The sequence below is a fragment of the Chanodichthys erythropterus genome, chromosome 19 (genome assembly GCF_024489055.1).
Source record: "Chanodichthys erythropterus isolate Z2021 chromosome 19, ASM2448905v1, whole genome shotgun sequence".
Taxonomy (NCBI): Eukaryota; Metazoa; Chordata; class Actinopteri; order Cypriniformes; family Xenocyprididae; genus Chanodichthys; species Chanodichthys erythropterus.
Window position 1 is genome coordinate 17,021,290 of NC_090239.1, and position 26,976 is coordinate 17,048,265.

General features: G+C 37.7%; 1 protein-coding gene across 1 annotated transcript in view; it reads left to right on the top strand.

Moving 5' to 3' along the window:
* The first annotated feature begins 1,444 nt into the window (after positions 1 to 1,444).
* Positions 1,445 to 26,976, top strand: part of mkxa (mohawk homeobox a) — a 37,504-nt gene continuing 11,972 nt past the window's right edge. Inside the window, exons 1-5 of the mRNA XM_067368968.1 lie at positions 1,445 to 1,535; positions 2,174 to 2,450; positions 4,796 to 4,955; positions 6,122 to 6,275; positions 12,059 to 12,388. Of these exons, the coding sequence (XP_067225069.1) occupies positions 2,275 to 2,450; positions 4,796 to 4,955; positions 6,122 to 6,275; positions 12,059 to 12,388 (820 nt within the window). The 5' untranslated portion in view covers positions 1,445 to 1,535; positions 2,174 to 2,274. The remainder of the gene's footprint in view (positions 1,536 to 2,173; positions 2,451 to 4,795; positions 4,956 to 6,121; positions 6,276 to 12,058; positions 12,389 to 26,976) is intronic.

Below are 26,976 nucleotides of genomic sequence, written 5' to 3' on the forward strand. Positions count from 1 at the left end.
GGGTGAACTATCCCTTTAAGGACAAGGGTCCGCATGCTAACTATAAGGATGCTGTCACTTTAAGACCTACACGCGTCCGATTTTCTCAACTTCAGACATAACCAACTGTGTTTATGTAAACCTTTTGTGTAATTGACAGTATTGTAGCGCAATCAGACGCGAAAGATGAAGTCCAGTAGTCAGGTACTGTTTGACAGGCTTAAATGTGTGTGCACGCTTCGGGTGTATGGGGTCAGAAAAGGCGCATCTCAGAACAGCACACGAATGACATGTTTAACTGGCAGGGCTTTAAAGCACATGCAAATAAAGAACTTTTGTGATTGCAAATTATTGCAGTGTTCCGTGAGTAACTCTACCGCTGTGTTAACGTGTGTTGTGAATGTGTCGAGGTCGAGTTGTACGGATGGAGCCACCAGAACTGCAACTGATAAAATGTGCTTCAAAGGCAGATATTGGAGACAAGTCACTCGACATTGGTGTTCATCAAAAAACAGTAGGAAAGTTAATTTGGGATTTTTACACGGGTGATGATGATGAGAGAAAAAACACTGACATTCTGAATCCACGGCAATAAAATCAATCGACTCGTCCCTGTAAATGTTGAAAACACCTTACGTTTTCATGAGAAACAATTACCATCCGAATAGGGCTTAACTCATAATAAAAATAATAACTTTGATGCAGCTGCTATCTCACCTTTTTCAACGTGCAGTGGGTGAAGATAATTGTGAGCTGCCGCTGCACGCGGGGTCTTCCACTGGCTCGGATGTTTTATGTGAACCGAAGTAGTTAGTTTTGGAATTTTTGATGTAAGGTTAGCATCCCTTTTCTCCCTTTCAAGCTTATTTTTCCTTTTTTGCGCACCACTATCACTTTTTTTATCATTTTGAACACCAGCGAGGCTGAACAAGCAATAAAGGCTTGCATAACGTCTAATGCTTGCTTGTCTAATCTACATGCATAACGCAAAGAGGCGTTTCCCGCGATGTCATATGGCGCGAATTGTAAAGTGATTTTGATTGGACGGGGATTTATCAGTCAGGCACATTTTCCAATCATTTTTTCTTGTTATTTTATTAGACAAAGATCAACCACCTATGACTTGTCAATCTCATTTCCTCCAGCCAATCACGGGCCCCCTCTACCCGCGGGCCCTGGGGCTTCAGCCCCACCTAGCCCTTATGTTAATCCGGCCCTGCAACTGTCATGCAGTCGGGTGATGGACGCGTTCCAGACGTGAACCCACACAAGGGAATACACTGTTGCACTGGCTGTCTCCCGGTAGCCTCCCCCTGCAGAGCGGCGAAACCGGCATAAAACAATCACTGTATGTTCGCCGTCTGAGCCGCTTAGCTGGGAAACACGAGATGAGTCCTTTATTCATGTTCCCGGGCGCGCTTGAATAAAGCACAGAGGCGAAAGCGGTTCGTGTGGTTTGCTCACAGGATCTTAGAGCGGAGAACATGTGAGAGGGGAATGGGAAACTGGAAACTGGATTACACTTTACAGAAAGACGCAGAAGGGGGAACGTTCAGGTACGTTACGTTCATTCAGCCTACATTTTACAACTGTTTTCAGTTAAGACTAATGTAAATGTTTTCACTATCGCGTCACCTAACCAATGTGACAGGGATGATTCGTGAAGTTTTAATCTTTGGTTCATTTCCATCGCTATGGATTGCAAGGACCACAAATGTTGACATTTTTCCTCCCAGATCTTTCCATAGGGATGCAGTCTAAATAAATGTAATTGATAAGTGCTGTAACAAAGTTTTTATCACATCAATGATAAAAACTAACATTTTTTACATGTAAGTTAAAATCTACCTTTCTTACAGACACATTGTTATTCGTGTCTAGTCATATGAAGGCTAATGACCGGTCAACACAGCATTATAGTGAAACATTATATTAAACACTTTTAATGTTATGCAAACTGTACAGAAGTTTCAAAAATATCAGTCAATATTTCTCACTCGAGCCTGTCTCAGACTCACGCGCTTAATGAGTTTTACGTGTTTTGTTTTGGCTGAGGGGAGCTTAACGTAGGCTATTTTACATTAAATGTAATATATCCTAGTCTTTATTTACTGAAAATGATATTTCCAAATGTATGTTTCGGTCAACTCACTGATGATATTGAACAAAAGTGTCCTTTTATTCTGTTTCACAGGATTTTGACAAGGCGCAGCGGCTCCGTCGAGTAGGACATCCCCACGGCGGCCAAGGCGCTTTCAGCGGACACAGGGGGAAAGAAGGACTAATATACCAAAGATGAACACAATTGTGTTTAATAAGTTAAGTAGCCAGGTTTTATTCGAGGAGAAGGCGAATGAGGTGGAAAGAAGCAGTCGAAATTATTTAGAGGTGATAGATGGACAGCATCCGGACCTGCTCTCCAGCAGCCCAGTCATCAAAGACAGCTCAGCTATCCGGCACAGGAGATCCGGGTATGTCAGAAACTTCAGTAATGTTTGCAAAAATAAATGTAGCTACTGCAGGTTCATGAACATGCTTCCTACTAAAAATTCAACTTAGCCTATTCTACTTAGTCCAAATGAATGGTTTCACAGATACACTGTAAAATATTTTCATCATGTTTCATCAAGTAACACATTTGTTTTCCTCAATTTAACTTTAGGATTTTTAAGTCATTCGAAATTGTATTAAAAAAAAAAAGGATGAATTTATCACAACAGGTTCACATTAGCACCGCTTGAAACGTTTTCAAGTTTAGGATGTTGCTTTTTTTGCAGTAGATGTGCTTTGCACATCATTTAAATTTCATGACGGAATAATTAGCCTAATTATTCTGGCTATGCATTAGCAGGGGAAAAAAAAACTAAATCCGCACATAAATGATAGCCTGTTTAAGTCATCTGTGGTTATTTTAACGCTGTTAATGCTTTTACGCGTGACAGCACAGAGAACCGTATTAAAGATAAACATCAAGTTGTTCAATTTTAAGGCCAGCGGTGAAAGGCAGTGGCACGTCCAACTGTTTGACTTTTCATAGTCTTTTTGTTTTCTTTCCATTGATTTTGCTTTAAGTTGTGGTTAGAGAGCATCTGGTTCGAATTGACAGCCCGTTCGCCGCCTTCTTATCTTGGATACGTTGAGGTTTCAAAAAGAGAATTGCAGGAAATTAATATTCACAATTCAATTAAGTCGCTGTCGATGGTGCTGAATTAGCAGGGGCTTGTTGTTCGGGTACATGAGGTCATTCGTGTTCGGTAGCAAATTTAAAACACGTCCAGGTCTGTTTCTAATAAATAAACATTTCCTTCAACTGTATGTGTGGTCCAGTCAATCACGAATATTTTTGTAGCGAGGGCGCAAGAAGAAACCATGTCATCCCTTATTTGCCCTCCGAACTCAGCGCGTTCAGCCTCACCGCCCCAAGCTGTTTACCCCAACCTGTTTTTTATTTGCAGACAACACAGTGCTTCATTATACGACTGCGATACACAGCAACACCGAAGCTAAATGTGATGTCTTGTGAAAAACTTGTGCAAACATCCTCCGCTGCGGGTGCGCGTCTGGCTCGCGCTTATTGAAGGTCCGTTTGCGCGAGTAAGAGGAGCCAATAGGAAAACACTACAGCCGCTCTGCTCGCCTCAAGGGGAATATCACTGCTAATGAAAATTATTAATATAAATACAGAGGTGTGTGTTGCAGATATCGAGAACAGGGTGGGAAAAAAACCTTCTTTAGGTTGTTAATACAGATCTGGGTTACAAGGAAAATATTTGCTGAACATGAACCTCGGTGCGTTGGGGGAAAATATGTTAAATGTGCAGTCAGGTTTTTGGAAGATAACAAGGTGATATAACAGCGCCATACTGACATCTACAGGTTTAAATAACCAGCTTCTGTTCACGCTCGAAAATAAATGTTTCAATTAGAAGGAAAATCTGAACATTTTAAACTTTCACAAGGAATATTTTATTCTTTAGTTCTTTGAAGAAATGCCTAGTGCTTACAAGAACCCACTGATCTGAAGAACCTGTATTGTATTGTATCAAAAACTTTTGCTTAACATCTTTTTACACTGAACCATTTAAGATTGTGATATTGAACGTGTATTGAGAATAAAAGTGACTATCAAGATTCGGTTTCTGCAAACCATCTTGCCTCTCAGTCCCTATAAAGTCTACAGATTTTTCTTTTTCAAACTTTTCCAGTCACTATCGGAGTACATACATGTAGCACATGTCGTAATGTGGATGTTGGATTACATGCATTTATTTAAGTGCACCGTCTTTGTGTTTTGCAGACAGACTGTAAACTGATTCTGAATGAAAATCACTCACTGGGAGAGATAATTATAGCATGATACTCGTTTCACAGCGCATGACCGTTAATTAGGCCCTCGTAAGAATTTTTAACCCTTACAATATCTCTGAAAATTCAACACATTTTTATGCATGTTTTCAATTTGACTGATTTCATCTCCTATTTAAAGCCTGTAACATTAAAAAAGGTTGTAGTCAAGCTCATTGGTCTGCTCACGGCATGCTACCTTTAGATATAGATTTCATATTTATAATTAAAATAATAATAAAAATAAGAGTTTAATTTAATTTTTGTTCCTTTCCTGTAATTTCCTGGCAATAAAACAGATGGCAGTAAGAACACCCCAAAAAAATTTAAAAATACCGTTCTCTATGTGGAAAATATGTTATGATGTAATAAATCAATCTTATGAAATTTCTTCACATGAGTGCCCATTCTTAAGTCTTGTATAATTGTCATGAGACTTATGTAGCATTTGTCGGCTTGTATTTCTTCGCAGGTCTCGTCAAAACCCAGGAAAGGTACGGCATAAACGGCAAGCTCTGCAGGACATGGCCCGGCCTTTGAAACAGTGGCTCTACAAACACCGGGACAATCCTTACCCCACTAAAACAGAGAAAATCCTTCTCGCGCTTGGCTCACAAATGACACTTGTGCAGGTGAGTAAGTTCATTTTCCACAACTTTTCCATAAGCGTGCTACCAAGAGCTACTGGTTCTTGACAGAAGGATTATTAAAATGACAGTTTTCTTTTTCATTAAGATGACGGTGCAGGTGTTCATTCCATACACAAGCAAATTCAGGCTTTTTTTTTATTGTTTAGCCAATATATATTTAAATTCAGAGACACATGGCTTGTGTTTAACCATTCACATATGTGTTTTCCAGTCTGTGTTGGTTTCTGTGTACATATCTGTCTCAGTCTGTGTCTCTGTATATACACATGAAGACATAAACATGTTCTCTAAATTTGTTAAGAATTGGCTCAGCCTGTAGATGCTATTCTGGATGACCCGAAAAAATTGTATCTGGTTCTAATAATCATAAAAAGGAGCCATTTGTTTAAAAAAAAAAAATGTGAGCAGACTGCACTGCAATATGAAAAAAAAGACTTAAACACAAAACTGATGCTCAATTTCAATGAATAAATAATTCTTTTGTGACTGAACAAATCTTGAACATCTCCAGACTTTAGCACCAAAGATACACCTGAACTTTTCTCATTGCTAGTGCATTTCTGCTACTGCATTGTATGATACCTCAGTGCTTCCTCCAAAAACGACTGGCCTCCGTTGACCTGTTTAAAAGGAAAAATATGGCTGTTGGCCTTTGAGAACTTTATATAAAGCAGAGGTCAGGAAACTCAGGGCTAGAATAACATTTTTAAAGAAGTGCCCCAGCACAATACCTGTCATAAGTGGCTTGAAGTGTATCGGGCATGAAAAGTTTTCCTAGTATATCATCTAATGGTCTCTGGTCTCTGTGAAATGGAGAAGGCTGGGGCGAATTATTGTTTTTATTTCAAAAAGACAGACGTCGGGCAGAGAAAAAGGAATATTATTAGGTGAGAGTGGCAGAAGCCAGAATAAGCACCCAGGTTTTCATCAACGTAACATTAGTAATGTTACGTTCACTGCTTCTGGGATATTTGCGTGTGGCATCAGCCTACTATTTTTAATAGTTTTCATAGTGTTCCAATAAACAGTTAAAAAGGTAAAGGTTAAAAAGGTTTTTTGTGTGTGTCTTTTTTGAGCATTCATAATTCTTTTTGTTTATTGGTCAAAATTTACTCAGTACCATCCCAACACCCTCCCTCTTTTCTCAGGTGTCTAACTGGTTTGCAAACGCTCGACGGCGACTGAAGAACACAGTTAGGCAGCCTGATTTGAGTTGGGCCCTTAGGATCAAACTCTACAACAAATACGTCCAAGGCAACGCGGAAAGACTGAGCGTCAGCAGTGATGACTCCTGCTCTGATGGTACGAAATACGGACACTCTCATTCACACAATCACACATAAAACAGCTGATATTTATGGAGAGTTAACAAAAACACACACTCACATAGAGGTGTCAATGTGATGTTGAAACCAAGGATATTTAATATTAAACAGTGTGGGGGACCAAATGTAAAGATTAACAAGCCAAAAATTGCAAAATATTTAGTGCTCCATTAATGGTCTTAACCAATTTAATCACAAAGAACTGATCAGGAAAATAGCAAGAATTGCACAAATACTGTAGATAAAATAACTTGGCATGGAAGAGCATTCCACAACTTCCAGACAGTTTTTTTACAGGAAGAAGATTCATTGTTGTTCTACTCAATGTTAATGGCTTCAAACAGTTCATGAGTAGTTGAAAAATGTCTCCCAGTTCTTTTGAGTTTAATGTGAGACCAAATATTTACTATAGGGTTTAAATCTGGACTCTGATCAGGCCAAAACATGAGCCTGATGGACTTGTTCTCAAGCCATTTCTGGGTTGTTTTTGTAATTTGGGCAGGAGCTTTGTCTTGTTGAAACATAACATCTGATCGTTCCTCTTCAGATGACAACTTTTCATTTGTAGGAAGCAAGCCATTCTGCAATATTCTACTGTACTTCAAAGCATTAAATGACTTTTCAAGGTGAAGCAGCTCACCAATACCAGCAGCTAAAAAAGCTGCACACACAATGACACCTCTTCCTCCATGCTTCACTGTGGTAGAGATGCATTTATTATATTTCTCATCAGATGTTCAAACACATCGCTCTGGAGCATCACCATGCAACTTATGTTTCATTGTGATTCATCACTCCGCTCATCCCATATTCTGTCAAATACTCTCATTCTGTCTTTGATGTTTTTCTGAGACATTGCATTTGCTTAAATTTAGCTAATTTCCTGACCAATAATTTGTGGTTTAAAGGTGCTAAAGAGGATCTTTTCGTCGACTGAGAAACCAAAGACTGTTAGTGAGTTTTTGAAATGAGCGCATGCGTAAGAACAACCCCCCTCCTTCACAGCTCATTTCGAGGGAACGCCTCCCAAAACTCATGCACGTGTATTGGAACACGAGTGTTTACCACCAGCATTCGCTGTGTCATGTTAGTGGATTCATTATGTCGGACTCACCGCAGGTAACTCATAATCTGCAGTTGTTATTCCTGTCTCCTGACAAAAACATTGCATGCGGCGCCTGTGGAGTGTGGAAAGTTACTGGAGCACGCAGCTGCACTTGTCTCTCACAAGGAACGTCACGGCAGTGATTGACAAGCCAGAGGGCCAATCGTTTACGCAATGATCGCGTAAACGATTGGCTGATGTTTTTAAGGCCCTACCTCATGCACAGATGATGTATATTACTATTATTCCTTTCAGTGCACATAATAAATAGTCTTTTATCAGTTAGTAAAGACAGTTTCAAGTAATATTGCAAAAATGTATACAACAAAACATCCTCTTTAGCACCTTTAAGACTGTTAAAAGCTTAGTGTTTAGCCATTTTGCCAGTTTTTTTTATTTATTTATGGTTGCAATATATATTGATAGACCACAAATAAGAAAATTGGTTGGAATGTGTCATCATCAATATTTTTGTGGTGGTTATAGCCCACGATGAAACACACAAACATACACTTAAAGGGATAGTTCACCCAAAAAAGAAAATTCTGTTATAATTTACTCACCCTCATGTTGTTCCAGACCTGGGGTGCATTTCCCGAAAGCATCATTAGTCAACTATGGTCGTAAGTCCCATTGAACTCTATTGGTAACGACGAAACTTGCAACCATAGTTTGCTTTGGGAAATGCACCCCTTTATGACTTTCTTTCTTCTGTCAAAGATAAAAGAAGATATTTACATAAATTTCTCTGATTTTGGTAAATATAATGAAAGTCAGTAGGGTCCAATGTTGTTTTGTCCAGTGTTGGGATCCATTGTTGTCATTGAGGGTGAGTAAATGATGACCGGAGTTTTTTTTTTGTGAGGAACTGACCCTTTAAGGGGTCATATTTAGTCATACATATACAACATGTATTGCAATAAACACTGGTAATCACTGCTTGATTATAAACTAGGGGTGCAACCACTATAGGCATTGTCCCCCATAATAATTAGAAATGGCCAGTGATCTAACAGTGCACATCATTGTCAAAATGATGGCCAATCAGATCAAAGAAGGCAGGGCTTACTGTTTACAGAAGACGAGTGTGAATTCCCACGAAAACGCAATGCTTTAGTTTTTACAGTAAAAGAGTGTGTGGTAAGATGTACATAGCTAAACATTTATTATTTGACAACTGTTTTACGATAAAAATATTCATCGACCCACAGTGACGCAAACTACTCAACTTTTTTATGGAATTTTGCCATTTTGAATTGAAAAGAAGTTATAATTTACATGATCCGTGTCATTCATAACTGAATGTGACAAGACAAGAAACATTAACATTTTTGACTTATTAGACATACAAATAAGAGTGAATGTGAGCATATTTTTAAATAAAACATTATTTGCAAAGAGTTTAAATTGGATTAGTTCACATTCACAACTAGGCTACAATTAGACCTATCTTTTTACCTTTTTTATTTCTTTTTCTTTATTCCCTTTAATCCCTTTTAACCCTGTGCAAGCAAAACTGCTCTTTAAAACAAACAAGCAAAAACAAATTCACCTATCCTGGTGCTACATTTGATTGGAATGAAGTGTTGTGGTATTTATAAGAAACTCTTTTGGGGTTTCGTTCAGCATGTAGCATGTAACAGACCAGACAGGATACTTAAACGCAGATGTTTTATTACAACACAGTCAGTGCAACACTCCAAACATTTTTATAGCATCGTATAGCAGCCGAGCCATAAATCAGGGTCGGGGTATGTCGAGCGCAGTGTTCGTGTGTGCATCCTCCTCTGTGTTTAAGTTAACCGGACAGACGCGTAGGCTTACAGACAGTCATGCACACTGTGATTAACACACCACAATGAGGCGTCAGGACTCAACCACAAACACTCGCACACAATCTTACACTTACATGCATAAACACAAAAACATCCTAGCTAACTATATCTAAAGTTCTCTCTTTTCCTTCTCCTTTTCTCTCTAATTCACACACTAAGGCGTTACAAATGCAGCAATTGTTTTTGGCTTTCTGACAAGATTGCATGTTTGTTGGCCTCATCGCTTAACATAAGCATCCGCACACAATGAGACATTCAGTCAGAACACTTATCATCTCCCTGTGCTTAACAGTGACCTCCAAACACACACACTCTGTATTTGGTGCCTTGATTAGATGTCTTGGAGAAGGACACACACTCTGTGGTTAGAAGAGGAATGCCCAGTCTTTGCCTCTCACATCTGTCTCATCCTACAAATAACTTCCCGCTGTTCTTACACTGTAGAATAGCACACAATCTGTGTCAGCAGCCTGGCTTAACCTTTGACCTCTACCTTTATGTGCTCAACTTAAACGGAAAATGACTGTGTTGACACTTGTGGGATTTTATCAATAATTAGCATTTCCATCAGGAATTTTGGTAAACATTTTGATACGCTAAATATTATTTCTCAAAAAATCCATTGGATGGAAACTTGGCTATTGAAATGTTTCTAGAGGAAAATATGTCTTGCTCTACGGATTTGAATTATCTCTTGGTCACAACACAACTCGTGGAAAAAAGCACAGAATGTTTATATTGTCATGATGAAGTATGTAAAAACAATGTTAATCCATAATCTCATTGGATCTCATGAAAAAAGTGACGTTTTTAATGACAATGAAGCTCGTTGACCCCAAAATCCTCAACAAAATGTCTCTAGATTCACCATTGACAATAATTAAAACATAACAAAACCCAAAAATCTAAAGTAAATAAAAATGAAAGGAGATGTGATAAAAATGTCCCTATTTTTTCTTCTTATCTTCTGACATGTTTTCTGAGAGATTCACCCAAATATTATGAGCTGTGATTATACAAGCACATCATGTAACATCATACAAGTTGTTTAGTATGCATATGAAATGCCTCAGTTGTTTAGAGGGAGAGTTTTGTTGCACAGATGTTTCATCAGGTCTGTCGTTCCCATGTCTGAGCTCAGTAATTATGTGCTACACAGAAGATCTAAGCTTCAGACACACTCTTCACACATTTGAGTCAAGATAGAGCCTTGCAGTGAAATCCTAGCTCACTTAGGAGGCATTCACTCACGCAATCCTAACCCTGTATCCTAGGAAATATTGCGTTTGTGTGAACTCCAGTGTGTTTACCTTTGTTTCCTGCATTATGGAATGGTTGTCAAGGTAGTATACAATAAGGGGTGCACTAAAACAATCTTTAAAAAATGTTGACTTTTAGGATGTGGAGTGAGCGATGGTATATGTGCTGGAAAAAACATTGCAATTTGGCTCATGGACCTTCTCAAATGTCAAAACCAAAAAAGAATCCACACACATAGTTACAGAATTCAAAAGAATTTGAGAGTCCATGTTTATATAGATTTTACTGAAGACGTCAAAGGGATAGTTCACCAAAAAAAGAAAAATTCTGTCATTATTTACTCACCCTCAAGTTGTAAATTCATACACAACTTGAGGGTGAGTAAATGATGACAGCTTTTTCTTTTTTTGGTGAACTATCCCTTTAAGGTATGCTGAAAACCACAAGGACGAGACAAAAGATAAATAAACAGTGGAACTGATTTTATTCTGCCTTTTAGTAACAAAAGTATTAACTTCTTTGTAATTGTTACACGAGTGACAATGTCAACTGAGAGAAAAAACAGTTTGGATCGTCCAACTGCTGTTGTATTACAATCAGCAGTGTAATGCCCCTATAATAGTTCATTTTAATAAAAATAAATAAATCAAAGGCATGTCTTATATATCATCCAGTAATAAAACATGTCAGTGTCTCTTATTTATGTTCTTTCATGAATCACTGTCGGGACTACAGGTGGCTGAGAAAATAATAAGAGACGAATGATTGGGTGTTTTTTAAAAAATGATCAACGGAACGGAAAGATCAACTGAACACACTCTCTCCAAGGCTGAGATATGACATTGGAATGTCCAAAGGGTTTTTCTTTCCCCCCGTTGATGAGAAAGTTAATACTTTTATTAGTTTTGTTACCAAAAAGCAGAATGAAACTTTATCACTTGCAGTTCTACCAAAGTTATTTATCTTTATTGTCACTTTGCGGAATAAAACTACTACTTTTTTTTAAATCTTACACCAAGCTTTTGAACAGTAGCTTTGGTGTCATTACTGAAAATATTTTCTTTTTTGGGACTTTCAACTTTTTTTTTGCACCTTTTAGTTTATCACATGTATATTTCAAATATTTATATTTCATATTTTGCATACATTTTTGTATTTTATCTTCTGTAAATCTAAATCTAGGAATAGATCTTGAACTTTTTTATTACATTTTATTTTTATTTTTTTGCGTGTGATATTTTCTCAAGGCTCAAAGATCCAAACCTTCTCTGTTTCCTCTGTAGCAGTAATCAGTCTCTCAGCACCAAATTAGATCTGACACACTCATTTGCAGTTGGGAGGCCCGTGTTTTCAAGAAGTGTAATCCAGTCAACTGTTTTCAATGTGCTGGAGGGGTCATGCAGAAGAGAAGGGTGATTAAATGAAAATGTGACCGAGTCTCTCCCTGCTGAGAAGGTGTAAAGGGCAGGAGATCAAAATATTGATGTTTTATAGTTCAGTTCTTTTTTTTCCCCCCAAATTTGTATTGACATATTTGCATGTATCCTGCATCACATCCAGATGGTGACCCAGCAGCACGGGCCCAGGTCGGGGAGTTTAATAAGCCAATGTACCAGAGCGTCATCAAGAAGGAAGGTGGTGCTGTGGGGGCGGGTCTTCGGGCAGCTGCGGACGCCTCATTGTCTGATGACTATGTGTCGCCACCCAAATACAAGAGCAGCCTGTTGCACCGTTACCTTAACGACTCGCTCCGTCACGTAATGGTGGCCAACGGCGTAATGGACGCGCGGAGGAGGAATCACTCAGGCTCTTTCAGCTCTAACGAGTATGATGAAGACCTGCTGTCACCATCTTCTTCAGAAGCAGAAGCCAACTTTATCTACAGGACCGGTGAGCTGCTGCCAGTCTTATATTCTTTCCTTCTCTGTGTGTCTCTTGCTCTTTGTGAGGAAGAAGGGCATCTTGAAGCTGTTTCATTAGCCCAGTATCAGCTATGTTTCAATCCATGTATGATTTTGGCTTCTTGTTCTACAAGTAGAGTCACAGAGGGGTCATATGTTTCTCTATTCTCTCTCTCACACATAGATCTATAAATCATTTCATTTAAACTTGACATTTGTAAATATTCTGAAATATGTTTTTAATAGTATGAAAATACTAGTATGTTAAAAATATTGCAGTTCAATAGTTCAAAGAATTTGTGCTTTTATATCAAGCTTTGTACTTTTGATAAAACGTTTTAGGTCATGCAAGTTTACATTTGAACTTGCAATGAAGTAGAACGTACTGTAGTTCATACTGGTTTAGTCTTCTGCCCATTAACTATCATTACTTCTTTAGTCATTGTGACAATTATTCTCTCTCATCCATCTTCATTCTCTCTTTATCTCCTTTTTTTCAGTATTAAAAGCACAGTATTCAACATAGTTCAAGTCTTAACACCAACTGCAAAGAAACAAGAAGTCTTTATTCAAAACAGTGTTTGTGAGGGAAAGAGAATCTGTTTTTAGAAGTGTGGAAGTGTGTATCAACTTTGCATAACAGTGTATAGCAGTACTGTGGCATTTGTGTGTGTGTAAATATAACTCTTTTCCTTCCTCCTGAGGTCTTTCTCGTTGCATATCTCAAACACGAAATGTTTCATATCATCATAGGACACTAAAGAAAGTTAAAATGTTTATTCAGTGGTTTCAGCTTTTAAATTCCATAGGACATTTCTGAGGTTCTTAAAAAAACAAAAAAATTTTTTGATATTTGATATTTTCATTTTAAATGAGATTAAGAGGGTGATGTGCACAGACAAGTTATAAACTACCATTCAAAAGTTTGGGGTCAGTAAGATTTTTTTTATATTATTATGTTATATTATTCAGCAAGGATTTAATTGATCAAAAGTTTCTATTTCAAATATATGCTGTTCTTTTGAACTTTCTATTCATTAAAGAATCCTGAAAGAAATGCATCATGATTTCCCCAAAAATATGAAGCAGCACAACTGTTTTCAGCATTGATAATAATAAGAAATAGTACTTGTTGAGCACCAAATCAGAATATTAGAATGATTTCTGAAGGATCATGTGACGGTGAAGACTGGAGTAATGACTGCTGATATACAGCTTTGCCATCACAGAAATGAATAACATTTTAAAATATAGACTTTTAAAAGAGAAACCATGATTTTAAACTGTTTACTGTATTTTTAATCAAATAAATGCAGCCTTGGTGAGCATAAGAGATTATTTCCAAAACATTAAACAATCTTACCGACCCCACATTTTTGAATGGTAGTGTACTTGTATTATTTAGTGATAGTATTTGGAAAATAAACAGCTTATAATAAGTAAATAAAGAGTAATTTTCTGTCAATTTCCTCGTTGCAGCTGCTTGATAATGGCTTTAATCGCTTTCTAGAGCTTTCACCTATCCCAGGCTTTCTCATTCAGCAAAAAAAGTCAAGCTCTGCCAAAGTTTAGGACTCTCTAACTCGTCTGTTTAAGGTCAATGTTGGTTCGGAGTATCACGACAGGGAGCCTCTGCAGTCCTCACAGTCGGCTGTGTTTGCTCCCATGTGCTGTTTAAGCCCTCCAGGTGTTTGTGATGTTATCACAAATCTTTTAGACAGTCCAAAATGACAAATATGTTTCAGGAGAGTTCTGGCAATTATTTAAGCCCTGTTCATCATCATCTGGAAGAATGTCAGCCCCTATTGATCATTCGTAGGAATTTATGTGAGATACTGTGTCGGCGACTAAGGCCTTCAAGCGCATGTGTTCGCTCTCTTCTCCTCGAGAAAGAACGGGTTTCTTCAGGTCAGAACACTGCGTCTTTGTCCTGACAGGATTCATAACTGATAACATTGTTTGCTCCTCACTTCTTCGCTTACATATTGCTGTTCACATCAAGCCTCGGGGATCTCGCCGTGCAGTCTTTTTTTTTACTTTGTTTCTCATTTCAATTCGCCATGTCTTACATGGTTTGCATTATCTTGGGGCTTAAGAACAGAATGCTGAAATTCTCTTCAAACTCAAAATCTGTTGCTAACTACCTTCTGGACCAACGTTTAAACTCCCTGCTATGTGAAGTCGAGGTTGCTTGTGTAGACACCTGCTGAGAGAGACAGAGAGAAAGAGCTTAAGTGTGTTTTCTTGTTTATTTCAGTTTGAATCAGTTCTTCCTACAGGATCTTCACTTTAAAATGAAAATTACCCCAAGCTTTACTCATCGTCAAGCCATCCTAGATGCATACGTTTCTTCTTTCTGATGAACACAGTCAGAGTTATATTAATACATATCCTGACGCATCCAAGCTTTATAATGGCAGTGAACAGGGGCAATGAGATTGAAGCTCAAGAAATTGCATCCATCCACATCCATCCATCATAAACGTACTCCACACGCCTCCAGGGGGTTAATAAAGGCCTTCTGAAGCGAATCGATGTGTTTGTGTAAGAAAAATATCTACATTTAACAAGTTATAAAGTAAAATATTTCTGCTTTCCATATTCAGCTTACGAAAAAAAGCTTTTTTTGTAAGTTGATACAGAAGGCGGTCTGGCGGAAGATAGATATTTTACTTTATAACTTTGTTAAATATGGATATATACACAAACCAGTGGCATGCAGTGGTGTTCTGAAATGAGGAGGCAAATTAACGTTGACACATCCATGTTAAATAAACATTACTTTACAATACATGAAAAAAGAAAAAAAGAAACCAAAAACAATTCTATTTTGTAATTTTTCATTAACAATGTATTGTAATAAATGTTCTATTTATCAAAATAAAATGTTTTAAGCATTTCTACATTCATTCCAAAATAATAACTAAAGGCAATAATAATTAAACAATATATTTTATTTGTATATTAATGTTTTTCTTTTTAATTGTCAACTTAGGCTATTTTGGATCATCAGTCATGCTCCATAAACAGACACGAATTGTATTTTTAATTTCACCAAGCTGATTTCACAAAAAAAAAAAAAAACCCTAAAAAAAACCCAGCAGTCTTCATGTTTTCAGTCCATTTAAAGTTTGATTTTGATGTGACATAAAGTGATGATATCTAACTGGGTGATCTGTTTAATTACTTTTCAATTAGTCTTCCCATTGACGCCATCATTCATTCAAACTGACACGCGGAACGCGCAGGTCAACAAGAGGCGGGATTTATCGCACAAACCAATCATATCCATTCATAACCAATTACATCCAATCATAGCGCGATGGAGACAATGCCTCCTCTCACGTGACTTTCCCCCATTCATTCTCAATTTCCCCCCACAAAACCCACCACACGCCAGGGGTCTGATGGTTTTCTAATCTGTGGTTTCCTACGAGAGCAAAGGGAGGCATGACTCCTGTAACTTCACCTGCGGATGTCGCTGTTGGGCAGTGTTCCTTAAGAAATACGAGTGACTTACATTCTTTTTAATGTCATAATTTGTAATATTTGTGTTGTTTTATATGTAATATGGATTATTTTCTCATCCTATTTTTTATTTTTTTATTTTTTTTGAGGAAGCACTGCCTCCCTTGCTTCCTCGGAGGAAACGCCCCTGACACAAACGCATTGCTTCACTTCAGAAGGCCTTTATTAACCCCCCGGAGCCATTTGGAGTACGTTTATGATGGATGGATGCACATTCTTGAGCTTCTACTCATTTATCCCGTTCAATGCCATTATAGAGCTTGGACATATCAGGATATTTATTAAAGGTGCCCAAGAACATGTTTTCAAAAGATGTAATATAAGTCTTAGTTGTCCCTTGAATGTGTCTGTGAAGTTTCAGCTCAAAATACCCCATAGTTGTTTTTTTTTAATTAATTTTTTTAACTGCCTATTTTGGGGCATCATTATAAACGCGCCGATTTATGCAGCGCGGCCCCTTTAAATCTCATGCTCTCTGCCCACGGAGCTCGTGCTTGCCTTAAACAGCTATAAACAAAGTTCACACAGCTAATATAACCCTCAAAATGGATCTTTACAAAAGTGTTCGTCATGCAACATGTCTAATCGCGTAAGTATAGTATTTATTTGGATGTTTACATTTGGTTATGAATGAGTTTGAGGCTATGCTCCGTGGCTAACGGCTAATGCTAAACTGTTGGAGAGATTTATAAAGAATGAAGTTGTGTTTATGAATTATACAGACTGCAAGTGTTTAATAATGAAAATAACGACAGTCTTGTCTCCGTGTATACAGTAAGAAACGATGGTAACTTTAACCACATTTAACAGTACATTAGCAACATGCTAACGAAACATTTAGAAAGACAATTTACAAATATCACTAAAAATATCATGTTATCATGGATCATTTCATGTCAGGCTTTTTGCTATTGTCCTTGCTTGCTTACCTAGTCTGTTGATTCAGCTGTGCACAGATCCAGACGTTCTGCCCTTGTCTAATGCCTTTCATAATGTTGGGAACATGGGCTGGCATATGCAAATATTGGGGGCGTACACCCCGACTGTTACGTAACAGTCTGTGTTATGTTGAGATTCGCCTGTTCTTCGGAGGTCTTTTAAACAAATGAGATTTATATAAGAAGGAGGAAACAGTGGAGTTTGAGACTCACTGTATGTCATTTCCATGTACTGAACTCTTGTTATTCAACTATGCCGAGGTAAATTCAATTTCTGAATCTAGGGCACTTTTAATATATCTCCAATTGTGTTCATCACAAAGAAGAAAGTCATATACACCTAGGATGGCTTGAGGGTAAATCTTGTGGTAATTTTCATTTTAAAGTGAACTAATCCTTTAAACACAGTTAATGTTTAATGAATCTTTATGATTTATGTGGTTTTTCCCACCTTTCATGGTAAATACAATTTCCTGGCTAAGAACTCTAATGGCTTCTTCAGGTAGATGAAGTGTCTGTTTGTCATTTTGCACACGAGTACATGCTAGACGAAAGGTTTAGAAGCACAGGATCACACACAGCAACAATTGTGCAACTCCGAATAAGGGTTCAATCAGAACAAAATACAGCAATAAACTCAATGACAAATTCATTATCAATTTAATTCAATCTTGTTACTGGAGAAAGGGGGTTTGCATCATTTCCTCCTAGTGTTTCTCTCTCTTTTATGCTCTGCTATTCGCTTTCCTTTCATTTTCTTTCTGCATTCCAGAATATTTTCATACAAACATTCCTTAAGTTTCAGACTAATATGGCATGAGGTTGAAATTTTAGATCTACGCTCTGTTTTCTTTTTTGAAACAGATGTTTGTCTGTCTCTGAGCTGTGTTAGCCAAGTTAGCCAAGTAATGTTTTAGCTCAGACGTCTTTAAACCAAAGTGGCATCTCGGAATCCACCAGTTAAATGTAACTTAATGGAACAAATTGGATCTAAAGGAGCTCTTGCCTCCTTTCTATCACTCCTCACTTGAAGTTTCACAGATCAGACGTGGCAAAGGAGCCGTCGGGCCAGCTAAGCCTCAAACCCTCTGATGGAAAACTAAAGAGGCCATTGTGTAAGAAAAATATGAAATAAAACGCAACAGGAACCCTGATGGGAGTTTCATTGAAAACAAGAAGCGAGAGAATTCCAGGGTACATGCCAGGGATTTTATGTCAAATTGCTCTTTAATGGGATATTTAATGGCAGGAATCTCGCTCAATGTTTTCCCTGCATGCGTGTGTTGGGTTTAGGGCCGTCCTGTTTGATATAGATCAGTATGCTGCACTCTCAGAGTGGATGAGAGCTCGCAGTAAAGTGAGAGCATGCAGGAAAATATTTCTAACACTTTAGATGTACTTTCACAGGTTGCATCAGGGGCTGGTTGTGCAGAATTCTCATCAGCCACATAGAAAGAGCATCACATGGGACATAAACTGGCTGCTGCACCGTTTACTCGAGAGCGATGTGTTGTTTGTCCTCATATTGCTTTCAACAGGGTCCTTGTGATCCAGTTATTGTAACTTATGTGTCAGTTGAGGGGTTTATGAATATATTATGATTTGCTTCAGTTAACTGAAATGAATTAGATGAAAGTGATACATATTTTAAAATTTAAAGCTGACTTTTAAAGAAATTAATACTTTTATTCAGCAAGGATGCATTAAGTTGATTAAAAGTGATAGTAAAGTGAATGAAGGCTGTTCTTTCAAACCTTCTGTTCAGCAAAGAACAGAAAAAAAATGTACACGGTTTTTATAAAAGCAGCAAATCAGCATATTAGAATGATTTCTGAAGGATCATGTGACACTGAAAACTGGAGTAATGATGCTGAAAATTCAGCTTTGCCATCACAGGAATAAATTACATTTAAAAATATATTGCAATAGAAAGTAGTTAATTTATTACATTGTAATAATACCATTTTTACTTTTTTTTTTTTTTTTTTTTTAATTTACTTATTTTTTGAATGAAGCCCTGGTGAGCATAACAAACTTTTTTTCAAAAAATATTCAAACAACTTGCAGACCCCAAACTTTTGAATGGTATGTTATTAATGTGTTTTTTTCTAAATGAGATGATTAGAGTTGTTTTTGAGCAATTTAACTAAATATCCTTCTATAAATTTAAAGCAGAACTCTATGTTACGCTAAATGCCCCCTAAGCCCCTAAACGTCACAAAAAAAAAAAAAAAAAAGTGATTGATTGATTTACATGTCAGTCAAATGGTTCCTTCCTATACTAGTATGGGGTTTTGTCCAGAATAAACTGCAGTGTGGACCAGTCCTTTTGCATTTTAGTCAAAGCTCAGGCTATGGGCGACAACGCTATGGTGGTGATATGACACCGGCTGTTATCTCACTCTTTTTTAGTTTAAAAGTTTATTTTTCAATTGTTAAGAATTCTCCTCCATTGCCCAGAAGAAGAAATTCTTTGTATGTTTGAAATCTGTAATAAGAGTAAAAAAAAAAAAAAATAGCCCGGATATTTTGCCAAAGAAAAAATAATGTTTTTAGTATGGCTCTCTTTTTCCAATCAGTCTTTTTGCTGTGCTTTAGTGTGTCAGCCATGCGCTGTGGGAAATATTTCTTCACAGAACCAAAAATGTCACCTGTGTTTTACGACATGAAAAGACCTTCTTTTTCAAGGTCAGTGGACATTAAACAGAGGCAGGAGGCAGAAATATGTTAAATGAAAACAGAAAGGCTTGACAAGGCCACCGGGGCTCATAGATGCCAGTCACATATAAGAGTCCTGCAGACTCATTGGACTGAAGCCACCAAAAGAAAATACTTTAAAAGTCATTGTCCAAGAAAAGTACAATCCCTCCAACTCATCAGAGCACATTTCAGGCCAGCCTCACTGCATTTTGAGGTGGGCAGTTCATCCAAGCCTAAACATGCAACAGAGTGGGAGCATGTAAATTCAGGCATTATTAATGTGCAGGGCCTGCTTTTCATCTGATGATTGACAGCCCTGTGTGTGTACAGCTGGAAACACGGCACACTTTTATTGCTGTTTTTGCAGTTGTACTACGCATCCAACCACATACAGTACATAAAAACACTGAGAGTCTGATACCATTGAAAGTTTGTAAGTCTCTCTTACTCTCAAAGCTCGACAGGCTTTGGCTAACATATTTGAAAGTGTTTGACATGTTTGACAGTGACATACAGTGCTGGGGGAGGGATGTGTAATTTAGAGAAACAGCCTGGCAGGGATATGTCATTTAAAGAGTACATGCTGAACTGTGATTTACGGTAGCTGACTGCTCACTGACCACAGAGCAGCAGGACAATGACTGATTCAGCTCTACTGTGCACATCTCAAATGGCAGGAAACACTTATGGAAAGTATCCTGTATCTGGTCAAAATTTCAAATAAAAACAAAAAACAATAATATAATATAAGGCTCCAGCATCCCCACAACCCTACAAAGTACAAGCAGTTTGAAGGATAATATAATATAATATAATATAATATAATATAATATAATATAATATAATATAATATAATATAATATAATATAATATAATATAATATAATATAATAATTAATATGTGATCATGAGCTTCATTAATGATAATTATAAAATAATTGCCAAATGGTGTTGAAAACAGTTTTATTCATTTAAAAAAAGCTTAACGTAGGCTTGTAGTCTTATATGAAATAGATTCATGTATTTATTATTGTTTAATTATTTATTTAAATAGCTTTTAGTTAATTATTATGAAAACTATGAAAAACATAATTTCTCAGAAAACATTATAAAAAAAACCATGCAATTAGTTCAAATTCCTTTTAAATATGTTGTGGTCAGCCATACCTACGAGTTTAAATACATTTCTGTAACTTAAATCTTTAGAGTTAAAATAGCATATTATTTCTAGTAACCTATTCAGATTGAGTTCTGCTTAACAAATATTAGTGACGTGAAATCAAAAACTAATTATATTAAGTTAAATTACCTTTTTGAAGATTTTAAGTAAAATGAACTTATTTCATTTAGCGATTTCACTTTTAGGTTTTACAATGTAGAAACTTCCAGACCAGTGTGTTGAGGCAAGTTGGAACTAAACTCTGCCGGACAGTGGCCCTCCAGGACCGAGTTTGGACACTCCTGGACTATAGTTTGTCACACCACAGGACATGTCAACTTCCCAAAAGTATATGTCATGTCAATTACCCATACACACTCATGGAAACACTAGGATTTCCTTCTCTTTGAGAAGTTTCTCCCACTCTATCCCTCACAAAGTAGGGAGGGGCGACTGAGCAATCCTAGAGAAAGAGGAGGCTGAGGCCAAGATTTGCTTTAGACTCTGGGTTGCAGTTGAATGATTGGGTCTCATCATCCATCATCAGAGCGAGAGAGAGAGGAGAGAATGTTGAGATAAGTGAAAGGTGGAGAATAGAAAGATGAAGGAAGAAGGGGAGGAGGAGAAGAAGAAAGGAGCGATGAGAGATGTGCTGGAAATGAGGGATGAAAGGTGAAGTATTGTGAAAGAGAGGGGAAAAAGTGAATAATGCCCAATAAAAGCCACATAAAAATTGGGATGAGAAAATATACAACTCAAATGGATACAGACAAACAGAGAAACTACTCACAATACTAAGAGAACCTCTAGCTTTTTGCAATAGTATTTTCATGGCTTCAAATTTAATATAAAATTTATTATACAGTATAATAAATAATTATAATAAATAATCTTTATAAAAATACAATTTAAAAAATGTTTAATTAGTATTTTTTTTTTATTAGTAATTATTTATATTCTAAATAGATTTATAATATGAGTCTTGATGAGCAAGTAAGCATTCTCTTTGTAGCATTAATAAATGTCTTATTTTATTACAACATTCTGCATTTATCCAAACACTGTTAGATAGTTTTCGTCCATCTTTTATAATTTAGTTTTTGGAGCCAACTGTAACTTAAATTAAGTTCAAAACTTTTTCCAAAAACTGAATTCTTAGTCTCTCGGCACATTTCTGTGTATAAACTGCTGCTGAAGCTCAAGAGCAATATATTGTGATGAATTGCAAATAGTCCACACTTGAAAAGTGCGTGTGTGTGAATTGTGATGACTGTGTGGAGAAGAGGTGTAAACAGACACGCATTGCTCTGGCAGCTTTCGTGTGAGAATAGATAGCAGACAGGGGAAAGAAACAGTGAATGAATGGGAGACTATTAGATGAGTGTGGAGAACCTAATGGCTATAAAATGAAAGACTCTGACACTCAGAGCATCAGAAAGAGTACAGCAGGGCCTGTGTGTTTTTGTCTAACTCGGAAAGTAATGTTTTGTGTGAAGGGGGAAAACGAGAATAGATTAACAGATGAAAATAGAAATTGGAGAATCAAAGCGCACACGATAAAGAGAGAGAATGTGCGTGTGAGCAAACCTTGAAGGAACATCGTAGCAATTCATTTTGTTATGTATGTATTTGGATGAGGCCGGCAATCATTATTTAGTTCAGAAAACACTTTCAAACATTGTTATATTACACTCAACTCACTGTTTTTTCCCTGAGGTTGCGGTCGAAAGCAATTCTGTAGTCATCTCTGGGCAGAATTAACTTGCAAAGAAACATACAAACTTGTAATATGAGATCAAAACAAGATTTTCCATTTGGCAAAATCATTTGCAATGATTCCAAACTTGCTCGCTTTTAATTGTTTTTCCATTTTGGAATGACACTAAAGCTGAAGCAAAACTGAATTTTATTGGAGCTGAAAAAGGTTTGTGATGCGTTCTAGATGGAGCCTTATCTGCGTCTGATAACACTTTAGGCAAATGCTTTCAGCATGAGCCCGTCTCTCTCTCCCTCTCTTTGTCCCTCTGTCTCTCTTCCTGATATACGTCAGGATGCAGATACCGTCTGTAATACCTCAGTGGTGTGCTATGTGCTCTAGCTGGTGTGTTTGAAGTCTGTTTGTGGGACTTTTATAAGTACTGATAGGGTGAGAGATCGGAATCATTCGTCCAGCCATTTGCAAATAGCAGATCCACACGTCCGTGTCCAGAACAGGAAGCCAATGGATGACCTCTTGTTAATGGTCAAGACTGGATTCCTCTGAGAGATGATGACATATACATGCCAAGTCTTTTCTAGAGCGTTTCCTTGATCATGTTTAGACCAGTGTCAGGAATTAACTTTTTTGTTAAAGGATGGTTCCCAAAAATACTTTTTTTTTTTTTATGAACACAAAAGAAGATATTTTTGAAAAACACACCGGTTTCTGTGTATACGCACAAATTTTGTATCGGATAAGCGTTTCGTCCACGCGGATCCGGCATTTTCGGGAAGGTGAAACCACTATTTTTTGAAACCGGGTCCCAGAGTGGATAAATCTGAAAACGCCGCCTTCGCGTTTTTGTGTGTACAGTCAATCTGTATATTTTGTGAAACGATGATGTCATCACCCCACGTGTCGACCCTAGTCAGACACCGCTAACAGCACAAAACAGCAAAGACAACAATAGCGTACTACATGCTTGAGTTCGTGCTGCAGAAGCTACCGAGCCTAAAGCTTTACTAATATAAAGCTTTTTTTCTAAGCTTTACTAAAGTTTATATACAGCGCGCAAGGTTTATGCGCATGCTCCAAGTCTTATTCTTTGTTTTTAAGGCCAGAACACACCAAGCCGACGCCGACGAACTAGTGGCGACGAAAGCAGACTGTGGGGTTTGCTCACGTCGGCAGCGTCTGTGTCCAAAGTTGCCCTGACACACCAAACCAACGCTAAACAGCCGGCGTCCAAGTAGCACGTCAGTTCTGTGCCTGCGTGAAATGAAATGCCTTTCCGAACCAGCAGGCGGCAGTAGCTGAACAGCCAATCAGAATGATCCAATGGCCCGACGGACCCGACGAGCTACAACGCCCATCATGTCGAATCGGACGAAAAAAGCAGACGAGGACCAACTTCAGCCGACGGTGCGGAACACACTGAGAAAACTTAGTCGGCCGACAAACAAAAGGCGTTTCTCAATGTCAAGGATACTTCCTTGGCAGGACTGGTCCTTCCAAGTCACTTCCTTCAGAGTCTAGGAGAGGCTCCTCTTTAGCATTCAGAGAACACGTAAATGGAACAGACTAGCAAGTGCACGTCATTGCGTCATTACCCCCGGTAAACAGCTGCTTGTTTTCTACACGGAGACGTATGAACGCCTCCGTTTGTTCCTTGGTCTCTGTTAAAAAATGCGAGAAAGCTATGAATAACGCTGTGAATGGTATAATGATATAATATTAACGTTAAATTACTTTAGACAACTTAACTAGTTATTTATAAAGGATGCCGGTGATGGCAAACTAACAACGGTCCGGTTCAGTTAGCCATCAATAACGTAGGCTAATTTGTATTTGTATAATTTATAATATCAATACGGTAGTAATTTGTACTGGCATTTAAACGTTAAACTTTATTTATCTTACATATTTACTACTGTTATAACAAATGTTTGGTAACGTAAATATACTTACATTTGAAAGCATATTGCCCGCTAACGTCCAACATTTTTTTAAAACATTTTTGAACAAGATTGCAAAGCTGCACGCATAGGATTGTGGGTGATTTGAGAGCGCGAAGAGCGCAGAGGATACACATATGCATCCTTTCCTGTGTATGGGATATTTTTCGAACGAAGGACTCTGTCCTTGTTTGAAATTCTGAGGATCCTCGACTTTGGAACAGTCCTTTGACGGATGTCGATGACGTAGCATCCTCGAAATTCTGGCTTCCGAGGATCCTTCCTTGACACTGAGAAACGCCTAAAAACTGCCTGATGGCTGACCGTCGGTTTGGTGTGTTCCTGCCTTTAGTGTATCTCTATTGCAGAATTACAGCGCCACATACTGGTCTGGCATGTATACTACATTGAGTCGTTTCAGTGGTTTTGTGTGTACGCAGATATTTCTTGAGACAAGGAAAAAAAAAGATCGGATAGAGTAAGCTTTGTGTGGACGTAGCCTGAGACATTTCTCAAAATACCTTCTTTTATGAAAGTCATACAGGTTTGGAATGACTTGAGGGTGAATGAATGATGACAAATTTTTATTTTTGGTTAACATATCCATTTAAGGGCTTTAATACTTGCCCCTGGAATTGATTTTAAAGGTTAGTTTATTTCTAACCATTAAAAAACGCACAGGATGCCATTCAATTATGTTAAATACTAAAATTAATCAATTTTTAATGTGGACAGTTGATAATATTCAACTCTCTACTGTTTCCTGTCAGAGCAGTGATGTGATTTTCTATAAGTTACATATTTTCAAAGCTGACTCTAATTATTTTAATGTAAAAAAAAAAACATCTCAAAATAGCTACACATGCAACAGCACATATGTTTGAGATCATGAATATAAAAATAATCAGACAGCCGCAGTGTCTGTGAAAGCATTAAACCTATAAACCATCACTATACGGGCATATTATTAAATATAATGTTACATAATACAATAAAACAACAGATTAGTTGACTATGGGAACATTACACCAAACATTTGTCAGTTTCTATTGCATTTTTGCACGATGCCCTAGTTAATTTGTGACCCTGGTACAGACTGTTCTGTTATTTGGCTAGTAGAGTGTTTGTTGTAGTGATCTGTGTTTATTCTGACTGGTAAATAGAACATGAGGGGGAGATTTAACACATTTCACACACCGATGCTGAAGCTGCAAGTGCCATTGGTGGCAGATGCTTTATTTTGGCTGTGGTTGGACTGTCATTGTTTGTCATCTGCTGTGCAGACCCAAAGAAATCCTAAAATTATGAAATAAAGTCTGTCTTGAGATGAGCTTTAACTGTTTATGAGTGGCCATGTGTCTATGATGCTGAATTAGGCTTTTTTTGGTCTCTCTCTCACCCTGTTTACCCCCATACAGTATTGCCACTGTTTGGTCGTTCTTTCTGCCCACCAGTCAAATTCACAGCCCAGAACATGTCAGCACCCTCAACTCAGTTTGATCCATCACAGATTAATGTGCTGTGATTCAAAGGCTCAGAGAAAAGGAAGTCCAACAGCGTCCAGACTGTTGTGTTTTTCACCAGGGAGAGTTTTTTAATAATACGAGAACATGTCATGTGCAAAGAATCACTATCATTCTTCACTCTTCTTTTGGGCCTCATGCCTCTTCCAACCACCCTGACCCAGAAATCATGGATATTTATAGTGCAGCGATTACTGATAAACGTGAATGGAATGGAGAGAATGGAAGAACGGAGTCAGTAATGGGGCTGCTGTTTAAAGACGGTCATTACAGTGAATGAAACCTCAACCAAAAGTATGATCTGGGAAGGCAATGGGAAAACAAGAAGCAAGACATTAGGTTTAAAAAAGAAAAAACTGTGAACGTCAGAGACGAGTTGAAGAGAGAAACAGAACAGAAATGATGATCACAGGATACATTCAGAAAAATGGAAGCAAACCAAAAGACAAACTCAGACAGTTTGAGATGGATTTATCTAGAGAGTGACCAGAAGAGACTCGCTCAAAAGAGAGAGAGCGAGACGGAGAGATGGTGTGGATGTTGATTGTTGCCATCCTGGATGGCTAGTGAGGGTAGAGCTGGCAGAGCTTGAGACGACACACGCCAGCTTCATCTTAACATCATTCACAGGCCTTCTATGACATTATTAAAGAACAACGTTCATTTTTCTCAAGCACACATTGGACGCCTGTAGTAAAAATGAGACACCAAGAACTGATGATGTCTGTCTGCTTTGGGCAAAACCAATTTTCCTCTCTCTTATTTGAAAGGCTGTGAAAGATGTGACTGCTATTTTATAAACCAGTAAAAACAGGCAAAGATTATAGTTGAGAAGACAGAGCAGACTTTTCTGATTTATCCGGTTGTTGCGGCATAAATGTGAGAAATTCAACGCCTGCCATATTCTGATGTTCACTAATTTTAGCAAGTTATCTTATTGAATTCGTAACCGCTTTTCTTTGTTTTACATGCCAGGATGTTTCTCAATGGCTTTAAAGCAGTACGTGCCACACTCAGTCACCACAGAGTGACATTGACGTCTTTTCCATTCTCGTCTGCGTGGCTCCAGAGCCAAA